The sequence below is a fragment of the Chroicocephalus ridibundus genome, chromosome 3, assembly GCF_963924245.1.
Source record: "Chroicocephalus ridibundus chromosome 3, bChrRid1.1, whole genome shotgun sequence".
In the NCBI taxonomy this organism is placed as follows: Eukaryota; Metazoa; Chordata; class Aves; order Charadriiformes; family Laridae; genus Chroicocephalus; species Chroicocephalus ridibundus.
In genome coordinates, this window is record NC_086286.1 from 103349810 (window position 1) to 103371237 (window position 21428).

General features: G+C 42.7%; 2 protein-coding genes across 3 annotated transcripts; both read left to right on the forward strand.

Moving 5' to 3' along the window:
• Window positions 1–2643: 2643 nt before the first annotated feature.
• On the forward strand, window positions 2644–9005 carry LOC134513505 (glutathione S-transferase-like). Its single transcript, XM_063330335.1, has 7 exons — window positions 2644–2670; window positions 3757–3870; window positions 4827–4878; window positions 6181–6313; window positions 7129–7270; window positions 7442–7573; window positions 7878–9005. Exons 2-7 carry the CDS (start codon window positions 3784–3786, stop codon window positions 7995–7997), a joined length of 666 nt encoding a protein of 221 aa, XP_063186405.1. The 5' UTR covers window positions 2644–2670; window positions 3757–3783; the 3' UTR covers window positions 7998–9005.
• A 593-nt stretch (window positions 9006–9598) lies between these two features.
• Window positions 9599–20103, forward strand: LOC134513503 (glutathione S-transferase). Of its 2 annotated transcripts, none has more exons than XM_063330330.1 (7): window positions 9599–9717; window positions 12818–12924; window positions 14010–14061; window positions 14306–14438; window positions 15568–15709; window positions 18780–18911; window positions 19756–20103. In XM_063330330.1, exons 2-7 carry the CDS (start codon window positions 12838–12840, stop codon window positions 19876–19878), a joined length of 669 nt encoding a protein of 222 aa, XP_063186400.1. In that variant the 5' UTR covers window positions 9599–9717; window positions 12818–12837; the 3' UTR covers window positions 19879–20103. The 2 variants fall into 2 exon arrangements, with proteins under 2 accessions (XP_063186400.1, XP_063186401.1); XM_063330331.1 differs by having other exon boundaries at window positions 9627–9653.
• The last annotated feature ends 1325 nt before the right edge of the window (window positions 20104–21428 follow it).

Sequence of the window (21428 nt, forward strand, 5' to 3'; positions counted from 1 at the left end):
CTAGTTTTAACTCCTGGATGGTCAATCTGAACCTAGACATTCTTAAGAGATCAGATGCCTTCAGGCATGCAAGATACGAATGACAATTCTATAGCATTTTCCAAAATACTTCACCAGCTCAGTGAAGTGACATTTCCAAAAGTCCTGTTAAGTCAGAAGACAGACTGTATCGTATTTTTCACTTTTATTTAGGCTAGTAACTGTGTTGAAGAAGACTTGCCTGAAATGTTGATGGATATCTCTGATAGGGTAAGAAATATCAGTGTTAGGATAAATCACCCTCTGAAGAATTCTACTCCTCTCCACCATCCCTAAGGGAAGGCTGAAGGGGTTGGCTTCATCTAAACTTTTAACTGCCTCGGCTGAGACACCATCCTTTTGAGTTGTTTGGATATCAGATGTAGCTCAAGTGCATGGTGAGGGATTCCTCCTGAATTTAGACCTATTTAGTGGAGACTAGACAGCTAAAGTAGATGTAGGTGTTTATAAAGTTAGGTGAGATGAGTTTCCCACTGTGATTAACTTTCATGCTTGAACTCGTGTTTTTGTACCTTGCAGTCCTCTGACACGGTGGATGTCAAGTCCTTGTGGGAGTAATCGCTGGACTGGGGATATCACCTACAGTTACCATGGCCAGGCCTACAAATGATTAATCCAGCCAAGCTACCTAAGAGTGAGTTTGGATTTGTGAATCACTACCAGGCGCACCTCGGTGCATGTGTCTATGCAGGGAAAGTTTCGATCTCCCACATTATCCTAGATTCTGGGTCATAAGTCACGTCTGTCCAACAACGCAGGAAACACTGTTTCCAGCAGTGTAGTTTGATCTTTTACTCTTAAAAAAACCCTGCGCTAACAGCAAACCTCATTACGCCCAGAAGCCTAGAGGGGAAAGCAGTCACTGCTCAAGTAAACAAATAAAACATTCCTATTCAGAGTTCTGCTTCATTATAAAATATGAAAAAAATTATTTTGATCTGGATGTTAACAGAAAACAAAATGTGGGCAGCTTGTGCTTCTACAGCAATACCAAGAGTAGGCTTCTGCTGCACTTAGCACAGAAGCTTGGGGCTCTCCATGACACCTCTGCAGGGCTGGCCATCATTCCATGGCACATGCTGAAGGGCCGGGCTCTCCGGAGCAGCAGCTGGAGGCTACCGGACACCCTGGAACATGCACAGCAGCGTGGACATCCCTGCTTAAGTGACCGAGCCCCACTGCAGGTTTTCAGAGGCTGGAGAGAAGAACTTCCCCAAATGTAAGAAGGGGAGAGAGTGAAATAAGAAAGAAAAGAGCCTGAATCAGAAGGCGGAGGCTATAGGACAGGCTGTCAGTGAAGCCTGCAGTATAGGGTATGGAGTATTCCATTTGGGGACTAGACACCTCCTAGATGTTGCAGTGCTGACTGTTTTGATGCTTTGTCCTTCTGTGGTTCTAGCTCTAAATAAATAATTAAGCTTGGAATAAAATAAATCAAGCATGGAACATATTGGTCTAACAGGCACAGAATCACAGAATGGTAGGGGTTGGAACGGACCTCTGGAGATCATCTAGTCCAACTCCCTGCTGGACTCTTTCCAGTAGTTCCTTGTCTTTCTTGGACTGGGGAGCCCAGAACTGGACACAGTACTCCAGATGTGGAGCACCAGTGGTGGAGACTGATGAGATGAGGATCATTTTCAGCTACCTAGCAGCAAAGTACGTCTACAGGAAGGACCTGAAGGAGACAGACCCCTATACTGTAACAACTCATTTTTTTGTTTGACAGGCTACAATTCATACAACCTCCCTGTGTAATACAAGAAGAATATCCCAGCTCACAGTTACGTTCAGGGTGATTCAGCAGAATTTTATATCGCACGTTGACCTTGCCCGCAGGTGATGTCTACAACGGTATTAACCAGCTAGATTGGACAGGCAGGATGGTTCACGGGAGTTTATGCTGTATTGACTCTGAAGTCAACAGAGTTATCAGAGGAAAGCAGTCAGGACTGCAGAGGGCAGTTTGTCTTCTGATGCTGCTTTTCATTTACTGTTTCCTACAGTTGTCTTTGGCCTGCATTTTCATCAGATCAAATTCAGGGAAACATTTTTAACAGAAAAAGAAAAAAACCTTCTATGTCCAGGAATTAAATTCAGCAGAAAAATGTCCTGAAGGAGTATCCCCCATCACTAAGGAAGGAAAGGAAGCCTAGGAAGGATTCAAGCTGAATTAGTTGATGTGACTTATGTAAAGCAGCAATCGGTTAAAAGTAAAAAACCATAAAATATTAAAATAAATTTTTGGTTGCTGTCACAGTATTATTTATAAAATCTTAGGAGCTTTTCAGCCATTCCAATCATTTTTAACTAGCAGGTTGCCAAACAATGAAAATGGGAAGCATACAATTTTCTGCTGGCACAGATGTTCCAAATGACCATGAACTCTCATGAATCTTACATTTGTACATAGTCAGCATTAGTCAGGAATTTATTCTCTGTAGGTGAGAAGTGACTAAACAGACCTCAGTGATTTTGTTCATTTAAGAAATAGGAGCTTCCCATCGGCTGAGAACTGTTTGCAGTTCTCTTTGTAGGAGGGGCTGCAGACCTATATAATCTCAAGGCAAAGCTACTGAGAGCTTAGCGTGAGTCATACTGTGCACAAGCGTGAGTTACACTGTGTACAAGGTAAGCTGTTGGGATTTTGTACATGCATGGGGAATTAGTGTACTTGAAACCAAGTCAGTGAATGGGTTTTATGGATTAAATACTTCTATGTACTTTCTTTTACTAACATGGTTATGTGCATTACATGTTAAATTATTAACCAGCTGCTTTCTAGGTGTACAGATTTAAGAAAAAGAAATTTAGATCTCAGAAGTGTGGAATGCTTCCCCTCACCCCCTTCTTCCTATTGTAGAGAAGATGACGTTACTTACAACAAGGGAAATACGTGTTTCTTATATCCATTTGTATGTTGCTGCTTTTAATGCTGTAGCTTTACTGTTGACATGATGTTAATACTTGTGAAGCAAATATAAACTAGGCACTGCCTCCGTGTTTGCTGCTGATGTGTACGCACCGGTTCTGCATGGGGAGGATGACAGTCTGCCTAGGAACCACTGTCGCTTTAAATTTCAGCAAAGAGTTGGAATTGAACAGAGCAGGTATTGCACTTTGGCTCTGTCTGTAATAAAGGCAAATCTAATGTTATGAGAGAAAAAATAAATTAATTCCATGTCCAGGTGTTTGCCTAAAGAAATGAGAAGAGCAGGGAGCGTTGTAAATGAGATTGAATGTTTACAATGGGAGTCACATTCCTGTCACTTTATAATGGAGTTACATAAGGGTTCCTGGAGAAAGCACAGCAGTTGCTGAGTTTTATATTGTGTATCTGATTAAACAGTAAACAGTACCCCGAGATAGTGCCAAAATAGAAAGAGCAGTGTATCTTGCACACCCTGCTTTTTGGTCAGAGCAGAACGCTTTGGGATGCAAACGGGTTTTGATTTGCTTGTTCTCTGACATGGGCCAGTTGCTCTCAGTACTGAATTCTGATTAACTACTGCACATATAAAAGACATCTTAAAGCAAAATGATACAATGCAGTCTCTCAACATAGTCTTTTACCTCCTCTGCTAATTTGATGAGAGTCTTGGACCATAAATCGTAGGTTTCAAACAAGACAACTTTGAATAGTGTTTGAGAACCAGTCAGAGACTCAAAACGAGCATTCTGAATCTTTATTTTGCAAAACTTACTTCTTTATTCCAGATAGTAGGCGATCAGGTGCGTAGAAACATGTCTGGGAAACCCAAGCTGCACTACTTCAATGGACGAGGCCGAATGGAATCAATACGGTGGCTACTAGCAGCAGCTGGCGTTGAGGTTTGCCTCTGTTTTTTATACTGCGAGCATGTGACAAATATGTATTTTTACTGTTCCTTATAAAAAATGTGACTGGCCAGCAGTTTCAAGTTCTGCATTTAGTGCATTGCTGATCAAGTCAACAATGACCACTGGCTGACCCCAAGCAGGGGGGCAAGTTAACGTTTCACTTCCAAGCATCCAAGCCTACTGGTAGCAGCATAAAGGCCTCTCCCCTGTCACTAGTGAAATAAATAATTTAAAACCACAGCAGCAAAACCTGGCTTCTTATCTTCTGATCACAAGGGTAGAACACTTTCAATTCTAAAACTTCAGTTAAATCCCAACGTCCAAAAAAAGCAAAAAATTATTATGCCTACTACAATGTAGCTTACCCCTGAAAGTACTGTATATTATAAAACACAGAGTAATTGTTTTCACCTCTAATGGTTTCTGATACTAAACCAGAGAGGGACCGTGGAGATTTATGTGTTTTAATAGCTGTCATGACAAACAAGACTTTGTCATGGTGCAGGGCTTTGTGCCAGAAAGCTGCACGGGGCACATGATCTCTTCTCTTCATCCCTCCTTTTGCCAGCCTGTGGCAAAGGACCTATAACACAGTTCTGCAGCTGCAGTGTGTATTTACCTGTCCTCTCCTCCATCTGTGCCATCTCTTGCCAGCACTGACAACAGAAGCGGCAATGGTCATCGTTTGCTCAGCAGACCGGGTTTTGTGCCTTCAGTCACCTCAGCTTTAGCCAAAATCTTACCTGCACAAAAATATGAATCACATGTGAGAGGGAACAGGGATGTGACAGAGGCAAAACAAGTTTTAAAGATACACTTCCAAAACCGATTTATTTTTTAAAAATATAATTCCCCAAAACACAGCTCCTTGTGCCCTCACTGTCCCATGCAAAGCAGAAGCTAAAACACACAATAACAACACAACTTTTCTTCTGTATTTCCTGCAGTTTGAAGAATGTTTTCTGGAAACAAAGGATGATCTGACAAAGTTACAGAAGGGTAAGTTTCCTTCACTTTTTAATAATTAGAAGATGATGATGCAGACGATGATGACAAGAATAAGAATAGTTTGTCTTAGAACACCTGAGAAGTCTTATGTCTCTTAAAAGAAAATCTAGACTGGATTGTACATGAGGTATCACGGATGCACACTGCAGCGTGTTAGATGGTATCATCCACCCTGTTGCTTCAGTCTTCACTGAATCACAGAAGGGCTGAGGTCAGAAGGGACCTCTAAGGTTATCTGCTCCGACCCCTCTCCTAAAGCAAGGCCACCTAGAGCCACTTACCCAGGATGGTGTCCAGTTGGGTTTTGAGTATCTGCAAGGATGGAGACTCCGCAGCCTCTCTGGGTAACCCATGCCAGTGTTCAGTCACTCACAGTAAAAAGCCTTTCCTTAAGTTCAGATGATTGACTCCCCTGTGTTTCAGTTTGTGCCCGTTGCTTCCTGTCCTACCACAATATGGTGTTTTATCATCAGATCATCTTGAAATTCATTAGCATTTTAGGTTGCCTACAAAGTTGTTTTATACCCATATGAAACCAGAGGTCCAGATTTCTGAGTTTAACTTGTACCTCTAAGGCATTCCTGTTTCCCAAGGTAACTACTCACCTTGCTATCTTTAGCTTCCATCTCTGCGGACACGATATTCACATTTCCTCCAAACCAAATTGCATGTCTGTGCTCTTCCAGTTCACTTGGCATCTCAAAGAAGTCTGAGCTAGGGTTGGCATCTGTAGTCCTGTTCTCCTTCAGGAACAATGACTTGATCCCCTGACACCTGCCAGCTTTCAGAAAGTATTTTGAGACACAAGCACAAATGAATACAGTAGTCACAGAGATAATATTATATGCATTTATATTCACATTTTATGTTGACAAGCCCTTAAATAGTCCAGATTTCCACAATACTTATGAAAGCATGAGAGAAACTAGCTCATTATGGGTCAGATCCTTCAGTCCTTCTCATCTGTATTAACCTCCATGAAAATATCTGAATTAGGGCCATGCAGCGCAGGACTTGTCTTTTTCAGTGTATGACTGCTAAAAGTTCTGCATTTGAATGCTTCTTTAGATTTGAATAAACTTCAAGAAGCTGATTGCTATAATATTACATTATTAACATGTCACTAAGAAATGGTTCTTGGCTTCATGGTAAGCTTTTTTCCACACCACATTATGAGAGTGAGGAAGACTGCCACACATTCAATAATAGTACGGGTGGTTACTTTGCCAAACACCCACTAGTGGTTCTCATTCAGAGACTGAATGTCTCCTTGTCTTGTCGCCTTTTCCCTAGATGGATCCCTGCTGTTTCAGCAAGTGCCAATGGTGGAGATCGATGGGATGAAGATGGTGCAGACCAGAGCCATCCTCAGCTACATAGCAGCAAAGTACAACCTCTACGGGAAGGACCTGAAGGAGAGAGCCCTGTACTGTAACAGTACCTCCTTTGTTTGTTAGGCTACAGTTGATACTACCTCCCTGTGCAACACAAGAATATCCCAGCTCAGAGTTAGATTCAGGGTGACGCAGCAGCTTTTCACGCAGCAGCTTTTCACGCAGCAGCTTTTCACGCAGCAGCACGTGCTGACCATGCCAGCGGATGATGTCTACAACAGCAATAACCAGCTAGATCAGATAGGCAGGATGGTGCAAGGGAGTCCATAAAGATCAAAGGTCAATACAGTTATCAGGAGAAAGAAGTCAGGAGCGCAGAGGCCAAACTGTCTTGCTGCTTTTTATTTTATCCTGCTGTCACCACATCAAATTCAGGGAAATGTCATTGATGGAGACAAGAAACTTCTCTCTCTAATAACCAGGAATTAGAATTAATAACTGGTTATTAAAAGACAGGGCTCTTAGGGCACATGGTTTGACCTGAAGTATTTTTAAATGCTTCAAGTTAATTAGCACAGGTAAACACATTTCAAGATATTTCTTAGAAATGTATAAACCTACTATTTAACTTACCATGTCTGATTGGATTTTTAAGACAAGTTTGGGTGACACGCATGCCAATTTTGTACTCAGGTTCAAAAAAACTTAATACAGAGAAGTATCACCCCTAGTGAAAAAAGGGTACAGTCTTTTAGTTTTTGTTTAGGCACTTTGCACTTCGCTCCTCCCCTTCCCCCGGCCGAAGCTACCGGACTCCGGGGGGGAGCTGCTCCAAGCTATGCCAGCAGCTATCGTGCTCTCTAGGCCTACTGTGTTTGACTTGACCAACTGTATCTATTCCTTTCAGAATTGATATGTACGTGGAAGCAATAATAGATCTGAATGAGTTACTCATGACCCATATTCTTCAACCAGCGGATAAAAAGGAGCAACACTTAGCTACTATTGTGGACAAGGCCACAAACAGATACTTCCCAGTCTATGAGAAGGTACATGGCAAAGATGTAGTAGCTTAATTAACATTGTTTTCCTGAAACTCCATCCTGCATAACTCCATCCCATAACTCCATGCAGTGTATGACCTTGCTTTGAAGATACCATATTAAGTCACACAGAGAAAAAAAAAAAAATCACATTCGCTTCTGGTTCTCTGTTTTTAGGTTTTGAAAGACCACGGACAAGATTTTCTTGTTGGTAACCAGTTTAGCAGGGCAGATGTGCAGTTACTTGAAACCCTTTTAATGGCAGAAGAGTGCAAGCCTGATATACTTGCCAAATTTCCTCTCTTGCAGGTAATTGAAGGGACAGTTTTAATTGATTTAAACTGGATGAGAAATAGGGGAGAGTGGGAGGGTGAGGAAAGAAGTGAAAGACAAAATCAAAATCAAGTATCCTAACTGCTTTTAGCCGGTCTCACATAATAACAATTACTCCTGCCTTCTGTTGCTACAGCCACAACAGCATAATAGCATGAAGCATATAGATCCTTCTGCAGGATCAACCCATAATGCTACTTTTAGAACATGGACAACATCAAAAATTCTGACAGTTACCGTGGTTCTTAAGCACAGTGCTGGTTTTGGTTTTGTTTTGTAGAGTTTTAAAGCAAGAATAAGCAATATCCCCACAATAAAGAAATTCCTGCAGCCTGGCAGCCAGAGGAAACCACCACTCCAGGAAAAAGATGTACCAAAAGTGATGAAGATTTTCCACTGAGCAGCAGCCTAAACTGACAGAAACTCTATTTCATTGTCTTTGTGTTTACTGATAGTGGCAAAGTGATATTAATGAAAATAGTGAAAAGGTTTTTGATCTCTCTTTCCTTAGCTACAGGACTGGTTTTAGCTTACTGCAAACATTTCCAAGGTAAATGTACAGAAGCATACCAGCAAATGAAATAGTTCACTGAGTTAGGGGGTACACTGGGCAACACAGGATGTCTTACATTACTTAAGAGATGATGTGAAATAAAGTCTTACTATTGACAATCAAAACCAGTTTGTTCAATAACTTCTTGCTGCTACTTATATACCTAAGGGCTCTCTGGTTCTGCCTTTCTGGCATTCCCAAGAGTTGTGGGGAAATGAAGAGAGTTTAGCCCAAACAGTGGGCAGTGCATCTGTTCTGGGAAATGCCAGGAACAGCCTGCAGGTTCTGGTTTGATGGGGATAACAGGTTTGGATTCAGCTTTCCTCTGAACCTGGAGTATGCTGGGACCAGAGGTCCTAATGCACCTCTGTTTTGCCATTAGATGTTCAAACTCTTGTACTGTAGCTTCACCAGTATTTCCTTTAACGAAAGGTCTACTGTAGCAGCTAAAAGCGTTTTGCAGACTTGCCTAAGAAACAAATGCTTGTCACGGACTGTAAAGCTGAAAACTTGTTGTTTGAGGAAGGAGTCATCAGATTGGTGTCAGGTGCCAGCTGAGACTTTGAAATGCAGGACTTCATGTTGACTTATGTCACTTTATATTACACTCAGTTGCACATAAGTGGTACATTATGATCACTTAAATCAAGCACCACTACTGAGAGGCTAGCAAGACAGCTGAACACATAAATACGTGTGTTATTTGAGCACCAAATCAACCAAGTATGTAAATGCAACAGCCAGTGCCCTAAAACCAACTGGCAGCTTTAATCTGAGCACACTCAGGGCACTAAAACTCTTGCTGACACTGATAGCTCCTTTATAAGAAATGCTATGCGGCTGGAACCAGTTTTCACCATCAAGAAAGGAAAAAAATAAATGTTTTTCTGCAGCGGAACATGTATTAATGCGAGTTGTCTCTGTAGCCGTTTCCCTCCTGCCTCGCTGAGGCCTTTGGGCAGCCCTGGCAGCTGCTGGGCGCCCTCAGAAACTCGAGACGGAACCTTTGGCCGTGGCTGCCGACTCTGCCTGGCAAGGTCCCCGCCACAGCCGAGTGGTTTCGGGAGCCTGCCCACAGACCCCAGCCTTCGGCCAGGCAGATCCAGAGCCCCTGGCACCCTTCGCAGGGGGGCTGTGGCCCACGCCTCTCTCCAGGTCACCTCATCGCTGTGACCCCATGGCCACCTCAAAGCCCTTCTCCAGCTCCCTCCTGCCCCGGCCACCATGTCCCTCCTCCGAGGTGCGGCCGCCGTCCTCGAAGAGAGCCCTGTGGAAAAGGTCGCTTCACAAAACTTTGCGGAGAAGGCTGAGGTGGCTTTTCCCTCAGCTACGCTTGCCGGGCCGAGGGACGGGGTTTGACTGCGGGCAGCCGGCCCTCGGCGTCCCACGCTGCCGCCGCCTGGCCTGAGGGAGGGAGGGACGGGGGGCGGCCGAGGGCGGGCAGTGGGCAGGCGGCCCGGCCCAGCCGCTGAGGGGAGGAGCGGGCCGTGCGCGGGCTGGGCGGTGGGGGCAGTCGGTGGGAAGCTGCTGGGCAGGGGATCGGTCGGCGGTGCGGCCCGGGCGGAGGGTACTGCCGGCGGCGGCGGGCTGGGGGGTCGGCGGCCCCGCGGGGGAGCGGGGGGCGGCGGGTGCCGGCCCGGCGGAGGGTGTGAATTCTGCTGGGAAGCGGGGCGGGCGGGCAGGGTCGGGCGGCGGCCAGCCGGGGCCTCCGCCGGAGTGGAAAAGGCGAGGGTTGGGACGGACCGGTCTTGAGGAACCTGCTTGAGCGTCCTGCGGGGTGTTTGTGGAGGGGTCACCCCCCATCGCTCCCCGGCGGCCCGGCGGGGTGGGTGTGCATAGATGGGGGGCTCTGGGTAGGATCATCTGGGAACCTGCAGAGGGGTTTCTGTTTGGAGTTAAAAGTTTGTCCTCGTTTGAGGAATCTTAAAATCTCTCGGGGAGGGGTGGGGGTGGGTGGTAATTTGCCTTTCGCCTAGTTCAAATGCTCCTCCAAGCCTGGGTGGCGAGGGGAAGGCTTTCAGAATCCAGGCTGGGCCCGAGTCCCAGTGGAAGCCACAGGCCGGTGAGCGGTTTCTGTTTTAAGATGTTCTGGAGACGCAGCTGGGCTGGATGGAGTGCAGGGCCTGTGCTCTAAGGTCATTCTGCTCCAGCAGCCTTGGGCGAGCTGTGTTCGAGGAGCAAAGCGTTGCAGGGATCTTCTTTGGGATCCACATCCAATTAGGAGGAAATTCTAAGATTTTGCGGCAGATTGTGAGCTTGCTGTTAAATTCACTTACGTGTTTCTCACTGGAAGGCCAGTGCCTGAATTGTTTTGGATAAAATAGTGTGATTTTTTTAATACAGCGATCACAGCGGGAGCTGTCATTCTGACAGCTGCCTGGCTGAGGTCCGAGGAAGGTCAGATGCACTAGAACATCAAGAAAAGTTGTGATTTCAGGTCCATTAGAGCTACTCAAGAAAGATAACTTACCAACTTTTCTGCTCTTTCATGACTCACTGCTTTACAAAGGGATATTCATTGCAGAGCAGTAATAGTCACCAAAGCGCTTTGCCCTGAAGTCTGTCCTTAAGCGGTGCAGTTCCAGAAAAATGTAAGCTTTTTCTTACCTGCACAAAAAGCCTCAGCCTTGGCCTGTTCCCACAAGGAACTGTCATGGGCAGGTTATGTTGATATCTGGACTTTTTTCCACTGACACTTGCTCTTCAGCTTTCCCAGCTGTTTGGAGTGCAGCACTGTCCTGACAATGGCACGCAGGGCTTTGGCTGGGTTGATTTTTATCAGCTCTGTCTCTGCTTCTGGGAGAGGTCAGGGAAGTTTGCTCTTTCTGCTTATGCTAAACTGTCCTTGTAGTGTGTTTCCCAGCCTAGATCCCATGTGCTGGAGGTTAGAGCGGTCTGTGAGGGACTGAGTGCAGTTCTCCTCTGTGATGGAGTGGAGTTGAGACCATCATCTACTTCCCGAGTGCCAGGCAATGGGGTATTTTTGAAGTATGGATGATTGAGAGCTCTTTCACTTGCTATAGTGTAACTCATGCACTTATGGGAACTAGAAATGGAGCACAGGTTGTCGTCTTCTCTGTGTGGGACCTGCTAAGGTAGCTGTGATATGGCACTTCTCTGAACGCCTTGTTTATGTGCCCTGTTGCTGTTCAGGTATTGGTAATCTAGCTAGGCATCCAGCAGGTCTAGACTAGATGCCAACTCTAAACTGTCAAGACATAATCAAATCTTCATGAAAAAGCAATATTTATGTATCAGGAGAAGTTTGTTGTGAGGGACTGAGGTGTCTGGGGATACGGGTATTGCCAGGGATAGGTGGAAGCTGAGCAGCAGTTTTGAAGACCTGTACTGTGGACTGGAGCACCAGGTTTCTCCTGTGAGTTCAGCCTCTAGTAGGGCAATGGCTGTTTGCTACAGGGCCTATTGAAGATACCACCCAACACAAAGGACTTCAGTGGAGAAGGCCAGAGATGTGGTCTCCCATCTCACTGTTGTACTGTTTGTGCCTCTTCACTGACACCTTTGGGATTATGGCCAAAGTTTCTGCTTTGTGGTTTAATTACATACTGTGAAGTCTATGCAAGAATAGATAAGCCTGCCTGTAAACAGATAAGACCTTGGTTTAACGATGAAGGACTCTGTTAATCCGTGACTCTGCCGTCTTATTAAATCTGCTTCGTTCTTCTGGGACCCATTAGTGATAAGAGTACAGTGTTAGCTTTGTTTCCAGCACCAGGCAAGCTCACATCAGCTGCTGAGTTCATACTATGGCATGTGACTGCGCTTGTTGGTGAAATTTGAAAGGATGAAGTGTTTCATCCCAGTGCCATCATCCAGTGGGCTGACTTCAGCCCCCTGCTGCTGGGGGCATTGACCAGGCCTTATCTGCCCAACAGAGGTCAAGGTCTCATTTGCTTGGTTTTGATTTTAAAGTTAAGTTTTCAGGGCAAATAGGATATAAATCCCTGTTGCAGTTTAACTGCTGTTCATAAAATTGGAATGGGTCTTAAGTTGGTCCACATTCTCTATAGTGGACGTATTGTGATTTGGCTAACAGTCAAAACAGAACTAACTAAACATAAAAGTCAGTAGTCCTGGTGAAATATATACTGGAATATATATTGCTGGTATAAACTCAAATTTGTGAAGGCACAGGAGCACAGCGCTCTGAAAGGCCATAATGAGAGAGGTGAAAATAATGCTGGTGTCTCCTGATTGGTGTTCTTGTGAAGCAATTCATTTGACATAATACATTTTCAAGTGTGGTATGACATGGATGCTGTCACAAAACCCAGTACCTACTGCAGAGATTGCGTCACTACAAGGTTAAAAATTCAGAAATACCCTATAGTTCTGCTTTTGATTGTTCTCCTGAGCTCCTAAAGCTATGTTAATATTTTTAAAGATATTTATATGATTTAGTAGACGCTTATTACATTCTGGCATGATTCTTGTTTGAATTGCTGCATATTCTGGTATCGTGTACTTTTTCTTTTTTCCGCTAATCCACAGGAAACTTGGTTGCATCAAGCAACCCAAGTATCTACGCCTTGATTGCCCTTCTACTTTCACATTCATCCAACTGTATTTAATAGTTTGGCGTGGAGCATGTTAAATGTTAATTAAAAAAAATTCTTCCTCTAAGAGCATCATCTTGAATTTATCAGGAAACAAGAACTCTGAAATCATGGCGGGGAAACCCAAGCTGCACTACACCAAGGGAAGGGGGAAAATGGAGTCCATCCGATGGCTGTTAGCAGCAGCCGGGGTTGAGGTTTGTACCTTTTTTTATAAAGTGATCAGATTAATCTGTGATTAAAATAGGCATTCTTTGGAAATGTTTCCCAGTTACATCTGTGCTTAGAGATATGCACATCATCACATACTGTGATGCAGAATGTTTAGATTCAGTGGTACACACTGTCATGTTGTATTTAATGTATTCCTTGAGCAATAGTTCTGCAGTAAAAGGATTTTAACATATAAAGAGAATTGTTAAGTCTTGTTTTTGAAATGTACTTTAAGCTGACATCTTACATTTTTGCTATAGACCAAAACTGTGTATCTCTGACTTTTTCTGAATGGTTATTGCTTCCCTGTATCTCATGATGGTTCTCCACTGAAAGACCATGCTTACCACATGAAAAACCTTAGAACATTATCTCCAAACAAAGTGCTTTTCATTCTTTGGGTCAGGACCTGAGTAGGATAAATCAGCAGAGCTGCCCTGAAGGCAGTCGGGGAGCTATCTAGATTCACATCAGGTGAAAACCATCCTAAGGCATCTTAATTTCTACATTCAAGTTTTTGTTTGAATATGGTGCTTTGAAACTATTTTATCAGAAACTATTTATATTCCATTGGAAATAAAAGGCTTTTTTAATGGTGCTCACTTGTGAATGTTGCTGACAGAGAAGCTGCAGAGCACGAGTGCTGAGGAAACAAAGATCTTGCCCTCATTCAAATGTACTCATTTAAAAAAAATGCCAGTAGGGGGAAAGAGGTAGATAAACGCTGCGTAACACAGGCATGACTTATTAAAAATTTCTCGGTATTTCACATGGCATCAGCTGCTTTTAAGTGAATGATTTGGTGTCTGTTAATTGTTCATGCAGGCAAATAGGCTCGTCTTTATAATGAGGAAGTTTTTTTGAAGTGTAAAGCTTTGTATATTACTGTGGGGTTGGGGACACTGAGTTATTTGCTGGAGCAGAAATGAAGAATAAGAGTAGGGGGTCAACACAATCATGAGAAGTATGTGGAATAGTGTGGAGAGGTGGCGTCTAACTTCCAGACTTCCTTCCACTTCTCCGTTGCTTTTGGAGTGACACAGTGTTATTTTCTTTCATTGCTTTTCAGTTTGAGGAAGAATTCATAGAAACCAAGGAAGACTTAGAAAAATTACGCAATGGTGAGTCTGTAAACTGTACCCTAAACATAAATTCATGCGAATATATCAAAAGGACAACAGGTGAAATTTTTGTAAGACCTCCAATACAACGTGACCTGTAAAGAGAAGATTTGAGAGGCCTGTTTGCTTGCAAATGCTTTCATCCCCCAGAATTGGAAATGTCTTGATGTGTTACCAGGTCTCTTTCTCAGATGCAGTGCAGTACTGCAGCAATCCAAGGAGTTCGCTGGTTTTTCTTCCCTAGATGGAGTCCTGATGTTCCAGCAAGTGCCCATGGTGGAGATCGATGGGATGAAGATGGTGCAGACCAGAGCCATCCTCAGCTACATAGCAGCAAAGTACAACCTCTATGGAAAAGACCTGAAGGAGAGAGCCTGGTATGGTAATGGTGCATACTGTCCTTACTAGTACTCTTCCATGATTTTTTGGATCATTTTTTGAATATTTATGAAATTAATATTGCTGCGAAACATCTGCATGTAAAGGTGCATATACATCTGCCAGTGCTTTGTCCCCTCAGATCCACGGACTGGGTGAATGGACTTTGTGATTGATAAATGATTGTTAATTGTCAACATAGTGAGAATGTGATCGCCGCTTTCAGGCTCATTTAATTTCACAGAGACCAAAAGTACATTAAGTTCTTGGGCAACTGCAGGACCTTAATACAATAATAAAGGCTAAGTGTGCCTTTTATTTTTCTCTTTAAACTGGAAAACAGTAGGAAAAACTACAGCTGCCTGAAAAAAATGAAGTGTCTTTAAGTGTTCTAATTTCCTTTTTTTTTAAATGTAAAGAATCTTTCATAGCTGATTTAAAAAAGACATGTTCAGTGGCTTAATGTTACTCAAAGTTAAACCAATATTTCCCTAGTATTAATCTACTATGTAATCTGTAGATACTTTCCATTGTTATAATTAAAGGACTAATGCAAAAGCAAAAATCCTTGTTTACTCTTTGTTTAAAAAAAAAAAAAAAGTCATGCAAAAATTCAATTAAGTCCTTAACCTAACCGATTACCACTTACTGTAAAGAGTTTATTCAGTGATAACAGAGGAGCAACACCAGAGATTGCGGGGATTATTACGGACTGGCACGTCTGAACTGGCAATTGGTAGCCATTTGTTGCTGGGATGCTTTCATGATTAGACCTCAAAACAATTTTTTTTTTCTCTAGCACGGTTTGCATATGTGATCTTTTCTCCCACAGCACAGATTAATAGGTTATCAATGGAAAACAGTGTAAACTCCACTTTAAATATCTTAGTTGGAGACTCTTATTTATACATTGCTTTTTGCAGACACTGTGAGCCTGTTTATAAAGAACTGCACTTTGAAACAAACTGACCTTGAATCAAAGTGGAAGAACAAGAAAACAAACTAGTATCTTTTGTCATATTGACTAATAAGCATTTTACTTGGTGATCGCTTCAGCGATATATTTCAGGAAAATAACCAAAATGTAATGTTCAAATGACAAATGTTAAATAAAAATATTTGTTTCAGGATTGATATGTACGTGGAGGGAACAACAGACCTGATGGGAATGATCATGTATCTCCCTTTTCAACCAGCTGACACAAAAGAAAAGAATCTTGCCTTAATCATTGAACGAGCTACAAACAGGTACTTCCCTGTTTATGAAAAGGTAAGTGATAAATCACTTGTAGTCCACAAAGACAGTAACATGGGGTATAAGTTTCCCCCCACGCCACGCCCCTGGCCCCACACATCTGTTTTCCAGAAGACTAAGTGACAGTACAACTCTGGAACTGTATGATGGAGCCAGTATTCAACAATGTGAGAAGGCGGACACAAAATAATATTTGGCTGGTTTCAGTACTGAGTATCTTTGCTGTCTTCTTTAAGACTCCTCAAAGAGCAGATCCTACTTTTTAAACCTAGTTTAGTGGCTGATAGCTCCTAGCATTTTGCATAAATGCACCATTTAAATACCTGTGCCAGCCTTTGCAACTTATTGCCTGAAAGTCTATATACTCTTGATGTTCAAAGTTAAATATAACTGTGCTTTATAATTAAGGACCTAATTCTGTGATCGTTCTCAAACCCATTGCTTAAATGTACTATACTTACGAACTGTCTTCTGAATCGCTATTTGGGCATCCTTAGGTGCGCACAAAGAGGCTCTGCAAACAGGACGTATCTAGCTTAAAAGCATAAAGCAATTATTTACTGGCCAGTGTGTGCTAAAGAGTTAGCCTCTAAAGAGCTACGAAGTAAAGCACTGGTATGCTTGCCACCCCCGTAGAGCACATGAAGAGTCTTTCTTGGCTAGGCAAAAGTTGGTCAGGAGGGGAAGAGCTGTTCTTTGTTTCTCCCTGGAACACAGCCTGGATGTTACTGACTTGCCATTTTCTGCCAACTTGCTGTTTGTTCGGTTGTTTTGTTTTTCCCTTTAGGATAGTCAAGGGTTTTTTTGGTGTTAACATTTTCCTGTTTGAGTTTAGCCAGCTGGGATCCTCATCTTACTATCCTACTTCTGTTTGTAACTTTACCTTTTGTATCTTGTATGGTTGTACTATACAGACCTTCTCACAGTGCTTTTTCAGAGTGTAGCAGTCTCCTCAGAAGTCTGTGCCAAGGGTACAAAGCTGCGTTGTTTCAGAGCTGAGCCAGGTTTCTAGCTTGAATCCTTGGTTCACAGGCAGCTGAAGTCCATTCAAAAAATACAGGACTTGATGCAATTTCATGTGCCTCTTTATCAGAGCCTTAAATTGCACAAGCGGAACCCACAGAGGCTGCCCTGTGAAAAAAAAATTGCATATAAGTGATATAAACCAGCACTCCTGTAATCAGAATTCATATAGATCCACTGCCATACCAGTGCAAGGCTGTGCTGAGAGAGATTGATTGCACGTACTAATCTTTCAAAGCTTTGGAGTCTGATAACATAAGAATTTATGCTATTAAAAAATAAAAAAGCAAATTTAGACACCAGTATTCTCTGAACCTGTGCATAGTTGGCACAAACTACTGTTACAATATGTTTTAGTGTGTATGCTCACTGGAGGAAAGTCTTTAAAATAATCCTTGTTCACTTACAGTAAAGACACAGCTAAACTTTTCCATGATTTTTAGCTTAGTTAATTTTGTTAGAATGATTAATAATTTTCCTTCTGTACTGTCCTGGTTTCATCCGAGAAAGAGTTAATTTTCTTTCTAATGATTGCTGTGAAAGGAATGCCAATAATGTATATTTTTTTAGTTGTTGCTAAGCGATGTTTATACTTTTCAAGGACTCTTTTCAGCTTCCCATAGAAGCTGAGGAGGAGCATAGACAGAACAACGGAATGGCCAATGGAATATTCTGTACCATAGATGTCATGCTCAGTGTATAAATGGGGGTTGGCTGGGGGGGGTGGGAATCCATGATCTCTGCTCGGGTCGGGCTGGGCAACCAATTCACCAGGCGGTGAGAGTGACTCGTGTCTTGTAAGTTATTTTACCATTATTATTATTATTTTCCTTTTCCATTATTGTTCTGTTCAACTGTCTTTATCTCAACTCATGAGGGTTTTTTTTTCCCTTTCCGCTCTTTTTCTCCCTCTTCTCCCCACCCTTCTGGGGGAAAGAGGGGTGAGCAAGTAGCTGCGTGGTCCTAGTTGGTGGCTGGGGTTAAAGCAGGACATGTACCAGCTGCTTAAGTTGTGCATTGATTCATCTTAGCAGGGCTTCCCGTCCACGTGTTATGCAATCCTGACAGAAAATATCCCTAGCTCCGAGTGTTCACTTTAAGTGACTTCACTTTTAGGGCAGCAAAAGGTAATATAAAGCACTGCAGGCAATCTGGTTCCGATGCTCTGTTTGGGAGTTTCCATATGGCTTTGATAGACAAGCTGTGGTGGACCTTGTTAGAGGTCCTTATTAGAGTGTGGGGAATAACTCTATGAAGGTATCAGCCTTGCCTCTGTCAGAGCTCACTGCCTCTTTTATACCAAAATTGGCAGATGGGACTGCAGAAGGAATCAGCTTCCAAAGTCACAGACCGATGTCCTACTTTTAGCGCACGTTTGTTAATTGTTTAAGTGTAGCATTAGGGTATCTTAGGCACAGACATGTTTCCTTCTGCTTCTGCTACAAGGGTGATAGTCTTCAGGGAAGAGGTAGGCTGCGGAGCTGGTAACTGCTCTGGAGCTGTGCTGCAGCATTCACCACAACTTGTCCATGACAGCTATTAGCAGCTTTGGCGGGCTGCGATTCTTGCATCAGCAGTTTCCCATGAAAGAATCCTTCCATACAGGACGAAGGGTGGAAAGGCTGTGTTCCTTCAATCCTGACTTGTTTCAAACTATAATTAGCAATCCCAAATTTTGCTGAAATATTTGGGAATTCACTTGACTTTTTTTTGTGCGTGTGTGTATTATTTAATCAAAGTACACTACAGGTAAACTGTCGTGACTACCTCTTACAATTACTTTGGTGCTGTTTCTTTTCTATGATTTAAGCCTTTCTTGTGGGACTGGACTTGGTACAGCTACCTGGTGCAGTAGGTTAGCGTGAGTGATAGGTCCACGCGCACTGAAACATGAGTTCTGATTTAATTTTTTGTTGTGAGAATACCTATCACTTTCTAACTTTATAGATTCTTGCATAGATTTGCTCTGCTGTGTATTTTTGTAGAAATCTGCCTGTAATGAAATACCTAGATAAAATTATTACATCCTATATGACTTTTTTCATTCGTTCGTATTTTGTAGGCCTTAAAAGCCCATGGGCATGATTATCTTGTTGGCAACAAATTAAGCTGGGCAGACATCCATCTGTTGGAAGCCATTTTAATGGCAGAAGAATGTAAGCCTGATATACTGTCGGCATTCCCTCTGCTACAGGTTGGTAATCATCCGATCTCAATATGGAACGGAATGTACAAATGTCACTGCCCAGTTTTAAAAGCTAATTGATGTTTAAATCTCTTGAATCTTGAATCTTTCTCTGGTCTACTTCTGTTGACTACAACCTGCACACGCGTGCGCTGCCTTGTCCCCAGAGCTGCTGGGCACTCGCCTTTTATCCAGCTCTACTTTTCCCAGCTGTTCTCAGCTGGCAGGAATTCACTTACTGAAGTTTGGTCCCGTAACTGCTACTTTCATGTCTTCAAACACAGCGCTGAGCATCAGGAAGGGAAGGCTGTCACCTGTTGCGTCTGCAGTTCCTGTCCTTCTGTTTTTGCTAGCAAAATTATATTTTGAAGAAATCACATAAAAGAGCTGTTAAGTTTCTTGTGTCTTATGTTCCATGGTGCTTTGCATTGTGGTATTCCTGTCCTTGCCTCTTTTTTTGCCCAAATATATCTGCAGGATTTGGATTCGGGCTGTGGTTTTTGCTTCTTCCCTTTTCTTTCTTCTTTTTTCCACCTTTACCAGATGAATCTTAACTCTTTAATATTAATTTCTCCCATCCCCATCTGGGAAACTAAGGTAAACTTTATAGCACCAGCACTGCCGATCAGAACATTCACAGCTGGATTTTCCAAAAAGGCTAGTATGTTACAGATATGGTTCTGCCTGCCTTTTTTTTTCTTTTTGAATGGAAAATGCTGTGCTGAGCTGGCTAGAAGGAGCTACTACCTTTCTCTGTCTGAGAAATAAAAATCCAAGTCACCTGGTTTTTAAGCTATAAAGGTTTGAATTATAATTTCCTGACTCTCATTGGCTTTACTGCTGCTTCTTCCAGGCTTTTAAAGGAAGAATAAGCAACATTCCAACAATCAAAAAATTCTTGCAGCCTGGCAGCCAGAGGAAGCCACCAACAGATGAGAAGTTTATTGCCGTTGTGAGGAAAATATTCAATATCTAATCATGTGGCTGCTGAGGATAACACAACCGTAGTATGTTACTAGAGCTGTGCCTCGTAACTGTAAACCGCATAGATGTATTCTATAGCTTGGATTATATAATCAGTCACATGGCCATTGTTGAAACAGAATATACTTTTAAATTAGAGTAAAAGGCTGATTTGGACTTGTTGAGCCCAGAAAGTGGTATTTCATGGAACGATTACGTGAAATAAAATATGATGATACTTTGTGTTTGTTTAATTACAGTACATACCTGGTAGGGTACAATGGTTCAGCTGTAGCTTTCAGAGTACTGTAGAAACCACCCACCCACACACACACTTTAAAAACGGCAGGAGAGAAGAGCCACTCCATAAAAATGGGGAAGTCGTTTAAAATCAGGCCTAGAATTGTCTGGTTTTGCTCTCTAGGTGGTCTCCTAGATCAAAGTTCACTGTCCCACTGCTGTATTTCACTGCTGTCCCTGTACTTTCAGAGCTGCAGTTTAAAAGAGAAATAAATAAATATTTTAAGAATTCAAAAAATTAAAACTCATGATCCTCATAAGTTTATGGGCAAAGGTAAGAAGCTTGTTTAATCCCCATATGAGTCCCTTAAAAGAGATTTTGTTCACTGGAAGATCAAAGTACATGTGTTTAATTGGCCTGATGTGGTTTTTAACCATTGAAACCATCTATTCCCTTGCTCTTCTTTTTGCTTGCTTGGTCGCAGTGATGAAAATGCCGCTTGATTGGTTTTTTCCCTAAGATTTTGCCTTCCCCAGTCACTTCACAAGTAGTTGTAAAGAGACTGCATTGGCTACTTACCTTGTCAGTAAGAGTTAGTTTTATCTCAACAGTGTTTAAACCATGCACTACTATTTCAGATTCTTTGCCCTAATTTCATGGGTACCATCACTGTCCCCTTTAAAGACAGTGCCATAAACTATTCTTCCTTGCAGTTAGTTGTTTCTTTCAGTAGGACTGAAACTGATTAGGCAGAGAAAACAACAACCAGTATATACAGAACTGCTGCCCACCAAAGTTAACCCGTTTTCTGACTTGTGCACAAGAAAAGCCACGTAATGGATCGCAGAGGTACGAACCAGAAACACCCCAGGCACTGCCCAGATCAGCTCCTGAGAGTTGGACATTAAATAAAAATACCTAGGTAGCTGGAAGCAGCAGTTTGCCATGCCTACCGTAGTACTCAAGTTTCATGGAGCTACACCTCTGTTCCAAACAGTGCTATGATTGCTGAACCATCGCAAAGCCTGGCACAGGACACCACCTTTGCATGTTGTGAGTTTTCAGTCCCATAGGTATGTGTTGGACTTGATGAGAATGCTGCTTGTTTGGGCTGCTCAGGAACATCAGCAAAAGCTCCCGGATTGCAGTTGGGCTTGGAAGCTCCCTTCCCCCAGGGGGTAATTCAGAGAATGCACAGAATGCTCAACTCTGGACATGCTCAAAAACGTACAATCTTACTGCATTTAGGATCTGGGGTAGCAGCAACTGCAGGATGGCTTCTGCATTTCAGCTCTGGGTTGCCTGAACTTTTCATCGGAGCT

What these genes read in the sequence shown, in the direction of transcription:
- LOC134513503 (XM_063330330.1), top strand. Translation starts at nt 12,838, where the DNA reads ATGGCGGGGAAACCCAAGCTGCACTACACCAAGGGAAGGGGGAAAATG. An exon ending in CTTAGAAAAATTACGCAATG is followed by an intron (nt 14,062 to 14,305) that starts GTGAGTCTGTAA and finishes TTTCTTCCCTAG; the next exon opens with ATGGAGTCCTGATGTTCCAG. An exon ending in GACCTGAAGGAGAGAGCCTG is followed by an intron (nt 14,439 to 15,567) that starts GTATGGTAATGG and finishes TATTTGTTTCAG; the next exon opens with GATTGATATGTACGTGGAGG.
- LOC134513505 (XM_063330335.1), top strand. Translation starts at nt 3,784, where the DNA reads ATGTCTGGGAAACCCAAGCTGCACTACTTCAATGGACGAGGCCGAATG. An exon ending in TAGCAGCAGCTGGCGTTGAG is followed by an intron (nt 3,871 to 4,826) that starts GTTTGCCTCTGT and finishes TATTTCCTGCAG; the next exon opens with TTTGAAGAATGTTTTCTGGA. An exon ending in TCTGACAAAGTTACAGAAGG is followed by an intron (nt 4,879 to 6,180) that starts GTAAGTTTCCTT and finishes CCTTTTCCCTAG; the next exon opens with ATGGATCCCTGCTGTTTCAG.